Genomic DNA, 17,057 nt, shown 5'->3' with positions numbered 1-17,057 from the left:
GAGCCGTACTATCACAGCGAGGTCCTTCTGGAAAACTTCATCCCTGCGGATTCTTTTCCCGTCGCTTTTTACCTGCTGAGAGGAATTATGGGATTGGCGACAAAGAGCTCCTGGCCATCAAATTGGCTCTCTCCGAATGGAGACATTTACTAGAAGGAGCACAATTCCCTATCACCATATATACCGACCATAAGAATTTGCTGTACTTACGCACTGCCCGATGTCTAAATCCTCGACAAGCAAGGTGGTCCTTATTCTTCTCACGCTTTGATTTCAACATCAATTTTCACTCAGGATCTAAGAACACGAAGGCAGACGCCTTATCTCGCTCTTTTGATCCAGCTGACATGGAATCCTCGGAGGATAAGAAATTCATTGTAAATCCATGTCAAGTATTGGCAGCTACACACCTGAAAAAGGGCTGCCCTCCAGGCAAAACATTCATCTTGCCACATCTACGCACCCGGCTCCTTCACTGGGCTCATCACTCACTCTTCTCTGGGCATGCCGGCATTCGCAAGACCTGGGACTTATTGTCCCGAAGCTACTGGTGGCCTTCCTTGCTGGAGGATGTGAAGAAATTTGTTGCTGCTTGTTCCAAATGTGCTCAACACAAGACCTCTAGGAAGAAGCCTTATGGATGCTTGCTCCCATTACCCATTCCTGATTACCCTTGGTCACAGATCTCCATGGATTTTATCACGGACCTTCCCCCTTCCAAATCCTGTACTGTAGTGCTTGTGGTCACGGATCGCTTCTCTAAAACAGCTCACTTTATTGCTCTCAAAGGCCTTCCTTCTTCCTCCTCCTTAGCCGATATTTTTATTAAAGAAATATTTCGCCTCCATGGCTGTCCTCAACATATTGTCTCCGATAGGGGATCACAATTCATATCAAAATTTTGGCGGTCTTTTTGCAATAAATCCGGGATTAAGCTTGACTTCTCTTCCGCATATCATCCCCAGTCCAATGGGGCTACTGAGAGAACCAACCAAGAATTAGAGAAGTTTCTAAGAATATTTATCTCTAGTAACCAAGACAACTGGGTGGACCTTCTCCCTTGGGCCGAGTTCGCCCATAACAACCATTTTCATGAGGCCATCTCTAACTCCCCCTTTTTTGTTCTGTATGGCTGCCATCCTAGACTACCCACCTTCTCTCAAGTCTCATCTTCTGAAGTTCCAGCAGTGGACTCTCTGGTTCGTAACTTCTCTGATATTTGGGAACAAACCAAGACAAACTTAAAACAAGCTACTACTCGTTCCAAAAAATTCTACGATAAAAGGAGAAGAATGACTCCAAGTTTTGCAGTTGGTGACAGGGTATGGCTATCCACCCAGAACATTCGTTTAAAGGTTCCCAGTAAAAAATTTGCTCCCAAGTTTATTGGCCCATTTGCTATATCTGAGATTATTAATCCCGTAGCCTTTAGATTGAGTCTGCCTCCCTCCTTACGCATACCCAATGTCTTCCATGTCTCCTTGTTAAAACCGATGGTAACCAACAGATTCTCCACCTCATCCAGAACTCCTCCTCCTGCTGTGGATCGGGATCAAGTTGAATACGAGATTAAAACTATCCTAGATTCTCGTAAAGTTCAAGGTGCCATACAGTTCTTGGTGGATTGGAAGGGTTACGGCCCTGAGGAGCGCTCATGGGTAAGAGCCATTGACCTACATGCTCCCCGTCTACTTAAATCCTTCCATAAAAAATTTCCTTTGAAACCCTATTAGGTGTTCGGAGTCCACCTTTATGGCAGGGGGTACTGTTACGGACTTACCTTATCCCCGCCGCTCCGTCCAGCCGCACTTCCGCATTCAGGACCATGTGACCGCACCCGGAGGCGGTCACATGACCACAACCTAGAGGCGGGGATTTTGAATCCCCTTCTGTATAAAAACCTCACTCTGACACTCGCTGAGTGTCAGAGCAACACTTACCTGTTCCTGGCTCCTGCTCTTCGTGGATTGCAGTGTCTTCCTGTTCCTGTGTCTCCTGTGTGCTGATCTCTGCCTGTTTGACTTCCCTGGCTCTCTATTCCCTGTGTACCGACCCGGCTTGCTGACCATTCTCCTATTCTTGTGACCCGTGTACCGAACCTGGCTTGTTGACTCCGAGTTGCCTTCTGATTCTGCCTGACTCCATTCCTGTGTACCGAACCGGCTCGTTGACTCCGCTACCACCGCTTCACTCCGCTGTACTACATCTTGAGGCGAACCTAGGGACCGCGACCTGCGACTCCTGGCAGCGAAGCCCACCCCGCCTTGCGGCGGTTCTTGGTGAACACCGGGGAGATCGTTAGACTCCGCACCTCAGGTAAGCCAGCGCTAATCAAGATTAGTAATATAGTATCCAGAATCTGTTACAATCATATTTAAAATGTGGTTTTCTACCAGCCCACACAAAATCTTGTATTGCTCTGTGTAGGTTGGTGAATTATTTACTGGGAATATGTACAGTGAGAGTATGTATGAGATATAGAATTCCCGAGAAAATATTCATTTTTATAATGCTGAGCCTCCCTAGCCAGGAAAAGTTTATATTGTGCCAATCTTAGATCTTTGTGTGCATTTTGTTAATATGTAGAAAATTATCCTCAACTTACAGTGGAAGAGCTGTGCACATGCGTTATCCTTGGAGGGGTTGATATGTTGAGCAAGACTGATTTCGTGCAGTTAATCTTAAAATTAGAAAGATTTCCAAATCTCTGGAAATTTGTTAGGGAGTGATACAATGGGGTTAGCAATGACAGCCGGGAAATCATTCGCAAAAGGATCCAACTTAAATCCTCTCTCACCTACCTGTATATCTGAGTTTGTCCTTATGGATCTTGTGATCTAGCAGACCAGTAGCTAGATAATTTGGGCAAAACCACCAAATATGTATAAAGAGACCATGAGATGGACACGTTCTCCAGCTTCTACAAAAGACGTCAGGAATAATTTTACATAATCTGGTAGATACATAGTACGATTTGAATACTTTTTTTTTTTTTAATAAAAACTTCCTTTTCTTAAAAGGGACTCTACCACCAAAATAAAAAAAACAAAAAAAAAAAATACAACTTTTAGGACTCGTTCACACATGTGCTGAAAAATGGGTAAAAACATTTACTTAACACTCGCTTTAGATGTGTTTTAGTGTTGCATTTGTAAAAAAAATAAAATAAAATTCCCATGAGCTTTTCATGCATGGCATATATATCAATATTTTGTATATTTTAGACATAAAATAGCTCATGGTCCATTCTGAAAGTTTATTCAGTGGATTTAAAATTTTAGAATGCAATGGTGAGAACGAGCCAATAATAAATCCCTCTTAACCCTTTGCTTTTTCATACTCTTGATTTAATACTGTTTGTTCCCAATTGTAAAGAGCTGCTGAGTATGCTGGTGTATTATAAATGGTAATAACTACATTATTGTTATATTCATAATGCATAGATCTTTTACATGTGATGGATAGCTGTAGCTGCTTATGTCCTCTGCCACAGTCTGGTCCCCTAGTAGAAACCTGCTTCAGGGCTACTGTAAAACAATTAGAACAAGATCACCTTGTTCACTTTACATTATAGTTCTGCTGGATCGGTCAGTGGAAACAATGGGTAGCTAAACAAGAATGTTGTAAAACCTACACTGTTTACAGATGAACCCAGAATGGAATATGATTTACAGCATGATGGTGCGAGTGTGTCTACATATAGAAAATAGCAGCATATCCAGAAAACTACATCCAACCTACACAGGGGTTGTCAAAAGACTTCTTGGGCCTCTGTTTGGCATCTTCCTGTCATGCACCAGGCTCTCAGGTCCTGTCACTTACCCCTTCACCGTCTTTCTAAGCTGTCCCTGCAGCCCTCAGACTCTGCTTGGTCTCAGATCTCTCTGTAGGATGCTGCCCAGTCTGTCTCTATTCCAGAGCGAGAACAGACTACGTTTCACTCAGCAACAATTGTCTGCTAACTTTGCCTTATAAATATCTCTTGCATTTGATATTTTCTTACACATGGTAGGACTAAAATATAGGTGCATGCCCTAATCATGTCCTGACTATTCTATTGCAACACTCACCTGTGGTCTATCACTGCAGAGGATGGTTTTGCCCAGGTGCAAAGTTATTCCTTTTTTATGCTTTGCTCTCCTTAATGACTCAGGTCCCAAGTGTTCTGCATCTAAAAAGTTTCTTTATGTGCTACAACTCTGTTAGTCTTTGTAGATTAAGACTAGAAATTTTAACAGAACATAGCTTAAAGTCTTAATCTACACAGCCAACAGCAATCTCACACCTCCTTACATCTCTTCCCGAGTCTCCAGATACTTCCCCAAATCAGGGCCGGTGCTAGGTTCCATGGCGCACTAGGCATTTTTACAAAATGGGCGCCACTCACTGTGAGTGGAGGGGAGGAGACGGAGCAGAGAGGCGGCGGTGGTGACCAATAGCCTCTCCCAGAGCCCACCCCCCCTCCCCGTGCATCTGAATGCTGTGCGGCGGCCGTGACAGGTATGGTCAGCGGTCACCGCACAGTTTTAAAGTCATTTACCATTCTGTGGCGCCCTCCAGAGCCCGGCGCCCTAGGCAAGTGCCTAACCATGCCTAATGGGAGCGCCGGGCCTGCCCCAAATAGAACCTCTAATCTACATATGACCTCCTTCTCTCTCTCTCTCTCTCTCTGAACACCTCTTCTCATCCACACTTGATTTACAAAACCCTATCAATCTATTTGTTCCCACTCCTCATTTCTATCGCTGTTATAACGTCCTGTATGTAATACTCACTCTACTGCAGATGTCAGTGGTTTATAAATATATAATATATCACACAAGTTATTTTCAGAAAGCATACAAATCCAATTAAAGTTGAGTTCTATAACAGGAATAATTTATTCCATAATTTATTGGCATATAATAAAAATAGGTTTCATGATGTTCAAACTATAGCTAGCAAATATGGCCTGGGTTCCAAATATAAATGAGAACATCCTGACTCCTGCTTCGCCTGGTGACATGGTAGGGATGAAGTAGACTATGGTCGCCAGAAAACATACAGGAAGAGAAGGTCGTTACCAAAAATTCCATAGTACAAATACACATATACATAGCGGTCAGCACAGCCTATATTATTGTTTGTCCAATCATATTATATAATGCCATAGAGAGAATATGTAATAATTCATAAAAACAAAAGACAGTCTGGTGCTCTAGTACAAACAATATACAGGAGATTCCTTGACATTGGCAGGGGAACTTATCCCAATAGATACTGTGCACACAATTCTCCCACTTATGTATATATTGACACATAGTGATTTACACAATATGATTTTGAACTGTGGGAGGAAACAGGAGCACCAAGAGGAAACTCATACAAGCATGTGGAGAACATACAAACTCCACACATACAAACCCTTCACCTCAATGATGTGACACAGCAATGCTATGTACTGTGCTGCTACACAACAATCACTTATTTATATAGTGCCAGCACATTTTGTAACGCTTTACAATTGGGTACAAACACAGTTATAAAACAATACTAGGTAATACAGACAGACAGGGAGGGAGGGAGGTCAGAGGGCCCTGCTCACAATCCAAATGACAATGGGGCTAATTCCACAGCGCTGTACAGAGAACTCACTCACATCAGTCCTTGTCCCATTTGAGCTTACAGTCTAAAGTTCCTTAATATACACATACATACATATACACACAGAGACGAAGGTCAATTTAATAGCATTCAATTAGCCTACCATTTAGTGGTAGATCATATAGCCCACTTAGTGGGCTATATGATCCAATCAGACAGCAATGTTGGTCAAAGTGTTGCTGTCTTGCATGAACGTATCTATTGTTTGCAATAAAGATTCTCCGATGCAATCACTGTGGTTCCAAAGCACAACGTTTTTATGTTAGTGTGTCACAACTGACATCGAAGTCAAGCCAGAGTATGCCACACCATGGTGGCTTAGTGGTTAGCACTTCTTCTGGGATTGTGAGTTGTATGTTCTTCCAGTGTTTGCATGAGTTTCATAACACACTCCAAAACATACATAATTGACCCGTGTCTGTGTTAGGGAATTTAGACTAAGTTCCAATGGGGCAGCGACTGATGTGAGTGACAAATATTCTCAGTACAGTGCTGCAGAATAGGTGGCACTATATAAATAGATGATGAAGATGTGGCTTTCACAGAAAAGTCACTTAAATCACACCTGGTTGATGGTAGTGGAAACCACTCTTAGAATATCCCATAAATGCTAGACTGGGTTCAGATTTGGCGACTTAAAAGTCAATAACCGTCAGTATCACGCTCATCAAACCTTTAGACATCCAGACATGTTCTGTTGATGAAGGCTTTGCCCTCCTGGAAGACAACTTTCCTGTCAGTAACTTTCCTACACTGGCCGGTAGCTCACTGCCTGCGCTCTCTGCACCACTGAACTTGCAAACATGTTTACATGTTTACATTTTTTGACCGTTACCTGTATGTGAGTGCATAGATGCCAGGCAGAGTCAGTTGTTGTTCTTGGTCTCTATCTAAAATACTAAAAAGGTACATGGGACAGGACTCTAGGAAAAGCAGCAGATAAGGGAATGTTGCATTGAACTATATAAGGGTGTCAATTTTACATGTGCATAAAAGTATCCAAGGAGGAATGCAAGATATAGACAAGGTTAGAGGATACTTTTGAGACAGGGCGGAAATTTGATTTATTGGCACTCAACTTACAGCTTATTAAGATGCTATCTGGCTGCCTTATCTCTTTGAGTCGACAGGCTTTTTAAATGCCCCACACATGACAACAGGAAGAAAAAGAAATAGAAGACTTTCAGAGCGTTAATATTAAGCGCAGTGTGAGTTTTTTAAATTTAAGTTTTAGTCCACACAGACTCTGTAATTACTGCTCACATACTGGAAATATACCAGGAGAGCACCTTGCTACCATAATTTTGAACACTGGAATCGGTCTACCAGACTTTCTTATAAGTAGAACAGTTACTACCTTCTTATAGGTGAAAGATACTACCACAATACTGACTATCTATACCATCTATGCGAAGCAACACTTTATACCTACCACTCCTGTGGACTCAAAGGACTGCATGTTTACAGCAGTTCTATAAGAATTTGCTTTATTTGCATACTATGAACTTTAAAAGGACTTTACTGCAATATTTACTTATATGTCCATTGTATATGTGAAATCGATTTACTCTGTTTACATAAGGTTTCCTGTTGATTGAGACCTAACAGTGACTATTATTTAAATACTTTTGTGTTTTATAAAGTCCTTTCATATAAACTTCTCTGTCATTGTTTCTTACATAGTTCACATTTATTACGCCTTGGGAAACCCTCTCTGATATAAATGACAACCGCCTGAGGTAGGGATAACAACGGTAAATATTGTAACATTCAGCAATAAGTGAGCTAGGGATACCATTTGCCGTCAAAAAAGACACGGAGATTAGCTGGATGTAATAGAACTCTTCAGTAATTATGTTTTGCAAGCTTGTAAATTCATACCTGCAAGCAGGGAGACTGTATAAAGAAAGTAGTTATAATGGTAATAACACAGCTCCTCCACTTATCTCCATAAAGCTTCAAAGTGAAGTGTTGTAGAGCAAGTTCAGTTACACAGTTGCGATCAGTAAAGATTACATGAAAAAACAGTTTGTACATAGCTTTTGTTTTGGATGTTTTAATTCAAATGTGTGCAAGACAAACACTACATAAAATCAGAATGGCCAAGGAGAAAATAAGTAAAACTTTTAAAACAAAAATAAAACGTGATAAATCAGTGATAGGCAACCTGATACACTTCAGGTGCCTCATGGGCGGCCCTCTAACAATCAAAAGGGCCGCAGATTACCCAATCTTAGTAATAAGTTAACAATACATTTCATCAAAGAGGAAGACAAGTATCTGTAATAACATACCAGCAGGCATTTTAACAAGTGTTACAAGCTATAACACGCTAGGGCTTCCTGTCCATCACTGTGTTAAATGCTTAAAAGGACATTACTACATTGGTGCACATACCTTCCCAATTTAGTACTAACCATCTCACTTTCCATATTTCCACGGTGGCTCCTCCGTTGTAACCCCTGTTACTTTAATAAGGCTATAGGTGTATTTTACAGAAAGAGAGCTGCGGGGAAGGCTTGATGTCTGAAGCTGAAGAAAAAATTCAAACGGCATCAAAAGAAGACGAATAGAAAAGGTGAATAATGATTGGTTGGTCTCAGCACCTATCCACTCAGGTGTCACCTTTAGGCTGAATTGTTCCCCATTACTTCAGGCTTTTAAAAGTTTGTAGGCTTTGAATATATAGCAGGCACCAGCTAAGGGGGAGGGACCACGACAATGCTGCTACACAGAGAAGATTATGCCCAAAATAACCTTCAGGGCTTGTGCAAGCAAAAGAAAAGTTTTACCAGAATATTACAAGGGTTAAAATTACTAAAAGTGAGGTACACTGTTCATAAGAAGTTTAGTAAAACATTTTACTTCGAATAAAACTGTACAGAGACATTTTGGTGTCAGAAACCTAACTGCATCCAGCAGGTCAGGCCATGTGCTCCAACAAGGTGTTTCATAGGATGTTTTCACAAGATATCCTATGTTTGTTCACAATCACACAATACACTTGATAGCAAAAATACCAAACCAAAATCAATTTACAACAACACAGCACTTTATTAAACAGGAAGCCTACATAAAAAGGGCCTTTCTTATAAAAATGTGGCGTCATTAATAAATTAATCGCAGTAAAATAAGAAAGGAAAAAAGAAAAGTCTAGTAGATGAACTGCAATTGTATGACTTATTAAAAGATTCCACTTGCTTTTTATTCGTCGTCGTTGGAGCCACCAGTTTTAGCGAGCTAAAACAAGAAATATCAATACAGATAAGGCAATCTTAATATATAAACTTGCAGTACACTAAAGCAGAGAATAAAATAGTACATGGATGTAAAGTAACCAAATCTAAAAGGCCATCTCCCCCAAAGACAATTTTTTTTTTAGTTTTGGGTGAAATTAGGGGACCAAAATTACAAAGTTTTACATATTGGTGCTCGGTGGGTTGAGCCGGTCCTCTGACACATCTAGCGGCCCAGCAGAGTCCAACAAGAGCGAATAAAGTAAAACGGTTTAATGTTAGGTCACCTATTTACATCTAAAATAAACTTAGTTGTGTGTGAATTTAGCCTTTAAAAAGGGTCGTCTAGTTTCAGACACCTCCCACTTTTTGATTTACCTCCCATGTAGCAAGGAGGTGGTGGGGTGATTTCTCCACAGACCTTTGCGACAAACCTGCCTTTAAAAGCCATTGCTGCTTTAAATTTCCCCTGTAAAGTCACCAATATTCGGGGACTTGCAAAACACGCAGTTTCATACATTTACCCCCTGGAGACATTCTATTGCAGTCCGACTCTGCTCCTGACTCAGATTTAGCCCTTTATAAACCCAATCTCTATACAGTAAATACCCCAATAAATCATAACCATAATTGGATATGGTTATGATTTTCTAAATTGGATATGGAAAATTCCGGGCATATAGAATAAATTATAATATTATTAAGTTAGTATAATCTTACATACAAGACACCAAAATGTAAGCAGTAGCCGTTACCCTTAGCAAAGCTCCTTTAATTTCTCGTGATAAAAGTTTTATTCATACCTACAGAGATCTACTGCATTTCAAAACAATACCCACCACTGCAGTGCCGTCAAATCAATCAATAAACTCGAAGTTTTGGGTGAAATGTTTCTTATGCTTCAAGGACCAACTGAAGTCACATGGGCTGCCAAGGCTATTCTTATGCCCTTACCTGCTTACATCATTGCAAACTACATAATCATGCAAACACCTGACAACTTAATTCTATTGATTAAGCATTGTCTAAATTCTGCAACATTATTTTAAAATACACCCCAGTACAAAAACAAAAAAAAGTTGAGACAATTGCACTGCTGTAATAATATTTTTCACAAGTTCTTAGCGCTACTTTAGTGTTACAGCTTTATTATCGGGGCTTTTTTATACTTCAACATGTAAAATCAACCTGTCATGTCTGCAGCTATAAATCTCATCTTTTACCATTTAAACTAGACAGAAAACAATGATCTTCTAAATGACTTCATACTTACATGCTGGAAAAACGTAATCAGCCACAGATCCCCACCATGAAATGACATCATACATAAAAAGGAAAAACAAAATGTTGGAAAACACAAAAATAATTGTTAGAATACAAAGTTAAAACTAAAATAAAAAAATTCCACTTTATAAAATACAATTAGGCTTTTAAGACGTTACCTTAATAACATCGACCCAGTTCCAACCACGCGGTAGTTCACCCTTGTGATCTAGAAACGTAAAAAATAAATACATTATTTTTGTGTTCCTTAAGATATTATCTTTGTCTTGTGTTGTACTCCGATAACCTTCAGATAAGCTAATATGGAGAAATCTTGAGTGCACCTATGTATGTTTCAATTAGCTACAGTGAGTGTTAATAAAAGGATGGTGCTAATTCTTGCTACTGGTAGTCATGTAATCTCAACAAAATTGTTTTGTTCCCTAGTAATCATAGAAACAGCAACACGCAATAGATGGACACTTTCTCTTAACTACATAGTTTGTTGTTTGTTAGGCTGGGGTAAAAAAAAAAACAAAAAACAAAAGTTCAACCTCTCATAAGCAAACTCGTGTGCAAGTGGCAAATCAAAACATAACATTACATCCTGACCATAAAAATGGCAAAGAGGTAAACTCCCCAAAACATCTTCTACTTATTATGGCTACAGGTAGTTTGTTGTAACTAAAGGCAACAAATGCATTTTTTAAAACGCTGTTGGTAAATTTGCTTCCACCATCGTCTATAATAAGGAATTAATCACCCTTACCGCAAAGAACCCCTTCCCTATGTTTACTGTGAATCTGTCTTTCTTCCATTCGCTATTAAGGACACCTTATCCTCTGTATGGCCTTTGGTATGAAACGTTTCTCAGGCAAATCTTTGTGTTGATCTTTAGAGGTGACCTAAATTTAATGTGTTACAATGTATCCAAGATGTCTATAAATTAACGCTTTCAAGTTAACGTATGCCCTTCAGTGTTGTGCTCAAAACTGTACCCTACATGCAAGACATGGTCTAACTAGTGACTTATACAAGGTGCTAAGTTTACATAACATGCATTATGCCCATTTTTTTTTATCCATCCCAGGATTTTATTTGCCTCTGCAGATGACGCCATGTAACTATGTGCTCAGCTTTCTCTCAGCTAGTACTCACAAGACCCTTTACAGGTCTGTTTTGTCTCTGTTCTCCTGAGGACAGTACACACTCTGTCATGTCATACCAGTCTGCGGCCAAGCTTTTCAAAAGAAATAGCGGATTACCCCTCCAAACTACCAGATATAAAAGCATAGCTCACTGTTATACAATGCATACCTGCAGGCTGTATGTCACAAACAAACTGACACAACTGAATACACATGGTATCTTAAGTGACTTCCAGCGGCCTGTAGCAGTACTCACCTGTTTTGTCTGCTAGTTTTCTCTTTTGTGCTTTTGTCAACTGCTCCTTCTTGTCTTTTTTCTTACCAGATGAAGTTATCATTGATGGTTCTAAGGTGTTGTCATTTCCTATTAATGCCTGAGACAAAAATAAATATATGTAAAAAAAGTTTTAGATGAGTACATTAAACAAAAATTATATTATAACGAAAAGCATGTGGACGTTACGGCTTTAGTCTTCTTAATTGACAATCTAGTCAGGCAACTTATTCTCTTGTTGAAGTGCATCCACTAAATTAATCTACCTGCTGAAATTGTGAATGGATTTGCAAGGATGGTGTGCCCTCAACTGTCCAGAATTAAAGGACCACTACAGAGCCGGCCAGTCGTCAAGACCACTGAAAGAATTGTTTTTCTGTGTGTTCAAAGTTGTGTTTGCTGCTATTTATTTTTTTATGTTTTGTATGCAAGTCATGTGTCTGTGGTCTCAAAGGCTGCGTAAAATTTTGTGGACTATTTTTTTAAAAAAAATTATTTTAAAAATAAATTTAAAAAAAAAATAATTTATATAGCATTTACCCATTTTGCAGCTCCTTCTATATTTGGCAACGGCCAATAAATACAGAGTAGCATGAAAAGCAATTTGCACTGCCAAGTCCAAACCCAATGACATTGGATTTGTGAAGCAGCAGAACAGGCTATCTGTTAACCAGAGCATTTACTACAGCGCTTAACAGTGCACATAACAAATGCTTAAGGACAGCATGAAAGGGGTGGGGGGGGGGGGGGGGGAATTCAATTCCCCCATATTAGTGCCACGATAACTCTATTACCGTTATTACAGTAAAATCAACCTGGCTTTCTGCTGGCGGCTCAGGGAGCTGCCAGCAAAAAGCCAGCGTTAAAATTACCGTAATAACTGTATTTGGGCGCACTATTACCGCGTGAAAGTGCGCAGGCCGTGTTACTTTTTACAGTAACGTGGCCAATTGAATCCCCCCCCATATGTGTTACATTTGCAAAAGAGTCTATTTTTGGACATTTAACCCCTAAAAAGGAAAGGCCCACAAAAGTAGAATTTTGCATCACTTAGGGGGGTATTCAATTGTGAGCGAGACGGGTGAAATACCCGCGCTCGAAAAATATAACAATTAATACGGTAATGTTGCGCGTAAATACGGTAATTTACTCGCTGGTTTTCAGCTCGCAGCTCAGTGAGGGGACGAACACAGTAATAAAATAATACTGAGTAATACAGACAAAGAGGTAAGAAGGATGAGAACCATAATAGGAAACGATCATAAAGACCCAGGGATTGTAGCATTTGTATGAGAAGAGAGTGGTCAACAGTGTCAAATGCAGTAGAGAGATCCAGGAGAATTAGAAGAGAGAAATGGTCTTTATGGTTTTAGCAGTGATCAAATCGTGATCAAATCATTGACAACCTTGGTCAACACAGACTCTGTGGAGTGCGGAGACAGCTAGTACGGATGTACCACAGGCATCAGTATTGGGCCCTGGCCTTTCCAATCTTTTTTATTAATGACAGCCTAGAAGTATTTTGTTTACATTTGCTGATGACACCAAGCTATGTATCATTATTACCGCAGAACAGGGACTAGCTGGCAAATTTTAGCCAGAGGGGAGAGAATCGGCTCAGAAGCTTATTAGAAACATTTTACAGGGTAGAAAAAAAAATGCAGGTAGCCAAGTGACCTAACCCAAGGTAGCCTAGTATGGGACCTGCTTGGGGGGAGTCCATGTCTCAGTGCGGGCTAGTGACTTACTACAGCTAGATTTAAGCAAATTGCCAAACTGGGGAAAGAAATACTAGATGAAATTTAATGTAGATAAATGTAGAGTTATTCATAACTATTATACTTACACATTAAGTGGATTAGAATTGAGGAAACAGATGAAAAACTTAGAAATGCTAGAACAAAGAAAGCCAAGTAGAAGCTGCGGAGGAATCCCGAGACATATAAAAAGTGGGATAAATGTATAGGATTCAAACATAGCAATACTGTTGTACAAGCCACTACTTACACCATAACCCGGTTATGTGAGGCAACCGAATTCACAAAGAGAATGGAATGTTTAAAATAAAAAAAGAACTTTGCCTAAATTTTCATACCAAGAACCATGGACATGACAAGTAGTCTATTGTGGATGGAAGATAGGTAGTTTCTCAATAAGCAATCGGAATGGGTTCTTTACTATAAAGATGGTTATACTGTGGGATTCCTTACTACTTGAGGAGGTCATGGCAAATTCACGAATAGAATTTAAAAATGGATTAGAAGACTCTTACAAGAAATTGTATATTATCTGCCCAATATTTGTGTGCTACATGGAGTAGCAGATAGTATTTTCCTTGTATGCAAAATAAATAAATAAATGCATTTGTAACCACAGCATAGTTTGTTTAGGTGCAAATCTGCACCTCTTATGCCTTTACTCTCAAATCTAAAATGAGGCCCCATGTAACTATACATCTCTGCAAGATGGTTAACTAATAATATTTTGCAGCTCAAATAGACATACAATAAACTCAGAACCTTAGATTACGTGTTTAATATACTGTTTGATCAGACAAGGTTCCTGAAAATCAGTACTACAAAACAATCCAACAAATATAATCACTTATTTTGAAATATTCTCACCGATTATAAATGTTCACATCATCTCATAAGACATATTCTTTACAGACTGGGTACACAACACATAAATTGTTAATCTAAGCTCATGTCCTACTGTCTTTTGCCAACAAAATAAAAAAAAAGTCATGTGTTATATACTTACCATAGTGCTGCTGAATGGTTGGTGCTTTTCCATTAACTCTTCCTTACTGTCTTTGGCATACTCAAATAAGGTGTACGTCATAGCTGTACCAAGATTGGCCTCCACTTGCTCTTGTAACTTGTTTATAATGCTCTGCTTGATGCCTGGGGAACTGGGCGAAGAGAAAAATAAATAAAATAGGAAAATAAAGATCTTTTTAGAAAGTAGTAAAATATATGCTTACATTTGATTATTAAAAAATGCATTCATAGATATCTTTGGGGAGGTTTCTGGGTAAGTTTCTGGCCACGATATTTCAACAAGAAAGGCCTTGGCGTCCCCAACATCACCAACCTATAAAATATTAAAGGACAATAAATTAAAGTCAGGTTTGTAATCTACATTGTACTGTGCATAATGTAGAGATGTTTAACTAGGAAACCCAGATATAAAGTAAAATAAACTGCACATGTACCAGTTCTATATGGGTCTTTTATCCTGTAGGCTTGTAAAACTGCTTTGCTTAAATGAAGAAGTAGACTTCAATTCACATTCATAAAATAAACTCAGACGATCAATGTGTCTTGCTATCCATAACAATTACAGAGAACTTAGTTATTTTACCCGATATTGGAAACCTGAAGGCCCAAGTTCTTTAAAACAGTCATCTCCTTCATAAATAGACCGAAGAGCTTCTAGCTCCATCTGAAAAATAAAAAGAATAAAAACCATGTACATATATTGCTTTATGATAATATTTTTAGGATGTTGACTTGTTTACCTCTTTTTCATCAGTAGCCCCATGGCCTTGGAGCTTACTGCTCCAATGTCTGACTACTGGTTTACTTTTACTCTACTTTTCAATAACATATAGTAAAACATGCTTGCACTGGTAATTATAGAGACTCGGGGACCCTAGTTTCTGAGCATATTTTAATTTAATAGTACAAATCAAGTGCCAAGTAAGGTGTTATGTCTGAAGTCTTTTAACACAATTTAAAATTAATAATTTACAGTAACAACTGTCATATTCTTTAGGCAGTTTGATCTTTTTTGATCAGTTCCAGTGCTGATATATTTGTTCTTTAAAATACCAGTCTGAATGGAGAGCATATTTGGGTGAATAACTTGCCACAAAATTAATGAAAATTTCAGAAGCAACACAGCCTTGGGTGTTACAAAATGGCCTAGAATATCCTGAAACCTGACCTGAATATTATTTAATGTAAACAAGACACAAGGGTGGGTCATTTACCAACGCTTCTGTGCCAGAAAACAGGTGTAAAATATGTGGCACACAAACAGGTAGATTTAAATGCCCCTCCTGAACAATTCTGGGTGCCTACACCCAACTGCAGTTAGGTGCTCTCATTTTATGAGAAAATTAGTGGGTGTGCCACCCCCATTTATTTGCAGACAACCAAAACCATTTCCTATCCTTCGAAGCAAGTGAGCAGACAAGCCCTCTTGCAAAATTACATTTCCAAGATTATATATATTTCTACACAAAGTAGTCGAGGTAGCAATTTAGAAGTGGCAGTATGGAAAATGCAAGTGAATGGAATGTGATAGTTGTACAACGAAAGTAGTAAAATAAGTGGCGGTATGTGTATCTATCCCATGATTACACAGTGGCAACAGGAGCCTCTATAACCATATACAGAACGTCCCGGTGCCGCATTTACAGGATAAAGATGGAGACGTACAACACTGAAGTGATAACATGCATAATGCAGTTGTTCTATTATGCATTACTAACACATAAAGGGGTAAATGTGGCACTATATATATATATATATATATATATATATATATATATATATATATATATATATAACACAAGTACGTTGCTGATGACTACAGGTCGGCGTATCATGGTTAGCGCATTTTACTGGAAACACTACAACGACACTCACCTCCTGGTCCTCATTAGCAGCCATGCTGACAGCAGGGTGGCAGGTACGTGTAGAGAATAGTGCTGCTACCACATGGGTGCCAGATCAGGGGACTCTAAGAAAAGCTGTGTTCCCCATGCACTGCTAGCCAGTTGCACCCTCCTGCTGCAAGTTGCACCACACATGCGCCGTGCCGTCAGAGACTACGTCATCACGCTGGAGCCAACACTCATTGCGGCCATTTTTGTTAAGGGAGCAATCAGGTGATGAATCAGGTAAATTCCCCATGCTGCGGAGAGACACAATGTAATTATAAAGTAACATCTTACCATTAACGGAGCTAGCAATAGTAATAAGAAATATAGCCGTTTGTCAACCATGGACGCATCAACTATTATGGAAAAATGTCGCAGCTAAATAGATGTTGCCCAATGTAAATATGGCAGCGGGTGACTAGTCCAGTGAGCCGTGCGGCTGTGTCAGCTGACAGAGCAGTCGTGTCTGTGTCATTGATAAGTATTCTGTGTTGTGGATCCGGGGGAAGTGTTGGAGACAAGCACCGAGCAGGATCCGCACCCAGGATATGTGACAGGCACTCAGGGTCTTGGATGTGTAGTATCTGGTAATAGTAACCCATATAAAATTCTACTTACTTAATGTACACTCCCCACTGGCCTGTGCTTCCTCTCACATAGTGCATGTATGACAATATCCCATATACTATGTTTTATTTAAAAACGAAGTCAGTTTAGCAAATGTCAATCGTTTTTGCAGAACATGTGTGGTTTTAACAATGCTGACATGTCTGTAGTCTAGATTTGCCTTCTCATATAAATATAATTACATTGTCAGTGTG

At 39.4% G+C, this 17,057-nt stretch overlaps 2 protein-coding genes across 2 annotated transcripts in view; one reads left to right on the top strand and one right to left on the bottom strand.

Moving 5' to 3' along the window:
• Positions 1-8,673: 8,673 nt before the first annotated feature.
• On the bottom strand, positions 8,674-16,399 carry RWDD4 (RWD domain containing 4). The gene is made up of 7 exons (XM_075197181.1): positions 16,223-16,399; positions 14,931-15,011; positions 14,551-14,660; positions 14,328-14,478; positions 11,547-11,664; positions 10,153-10,371; positions 8,674-8,883 (listed from the first exon to the last, which is right to left on the bottom strand). The coding sequence occupies exons 1-6, from the start codon at positions 16,244-16,246 to the stop codon at positions 10,310-10,312; spliced, it is 546 nt and encodes a 181-aa protein (XP_075053282.1). The 5' UTR covers positions 16,247-16,399; the 3' UTR covers positions 8,674-8,883; positions 10,153-10,309.
• A 284-nt stretch (positions 16,400-16,683) lies between these two features.
• The window catches only part of TRAPPC11 (trafficking protein particle complex subunit 11), a 37,452-nt gene continuing 37,078 nt past the window's right edge, over positions 16,684-17,057 (top strand). Inside the window, exon 1 of the mRNA XM_075197166.1 lies at positions 16,684-16,823. The gene's annotated coding sequence lies outside the window, so the exon portion shown is untranslated. The remainder of the gene's footprint in view (positions 16,824-17,057) is intronic.

Source organism: Mixophyes fleayi, chromosome 1 (genome assembly GCF_038048845.1).
Source record: "Mixophyes fleayi isolate aMixFle1 chromosome 1, aMixFle1.hap1, whole genome shotgun sequence".
Lineage (NCBI taxonomy): Eukaryota > Metazoa > Chordata > Amphibia > Anura > Limnodynastidae > Mixophyes > Mixophyes fleayi.
Note: the sequence above shows the minus strand (reverse complement) of the source record. Positions and strands in the feature narration are given on the sequence as shown.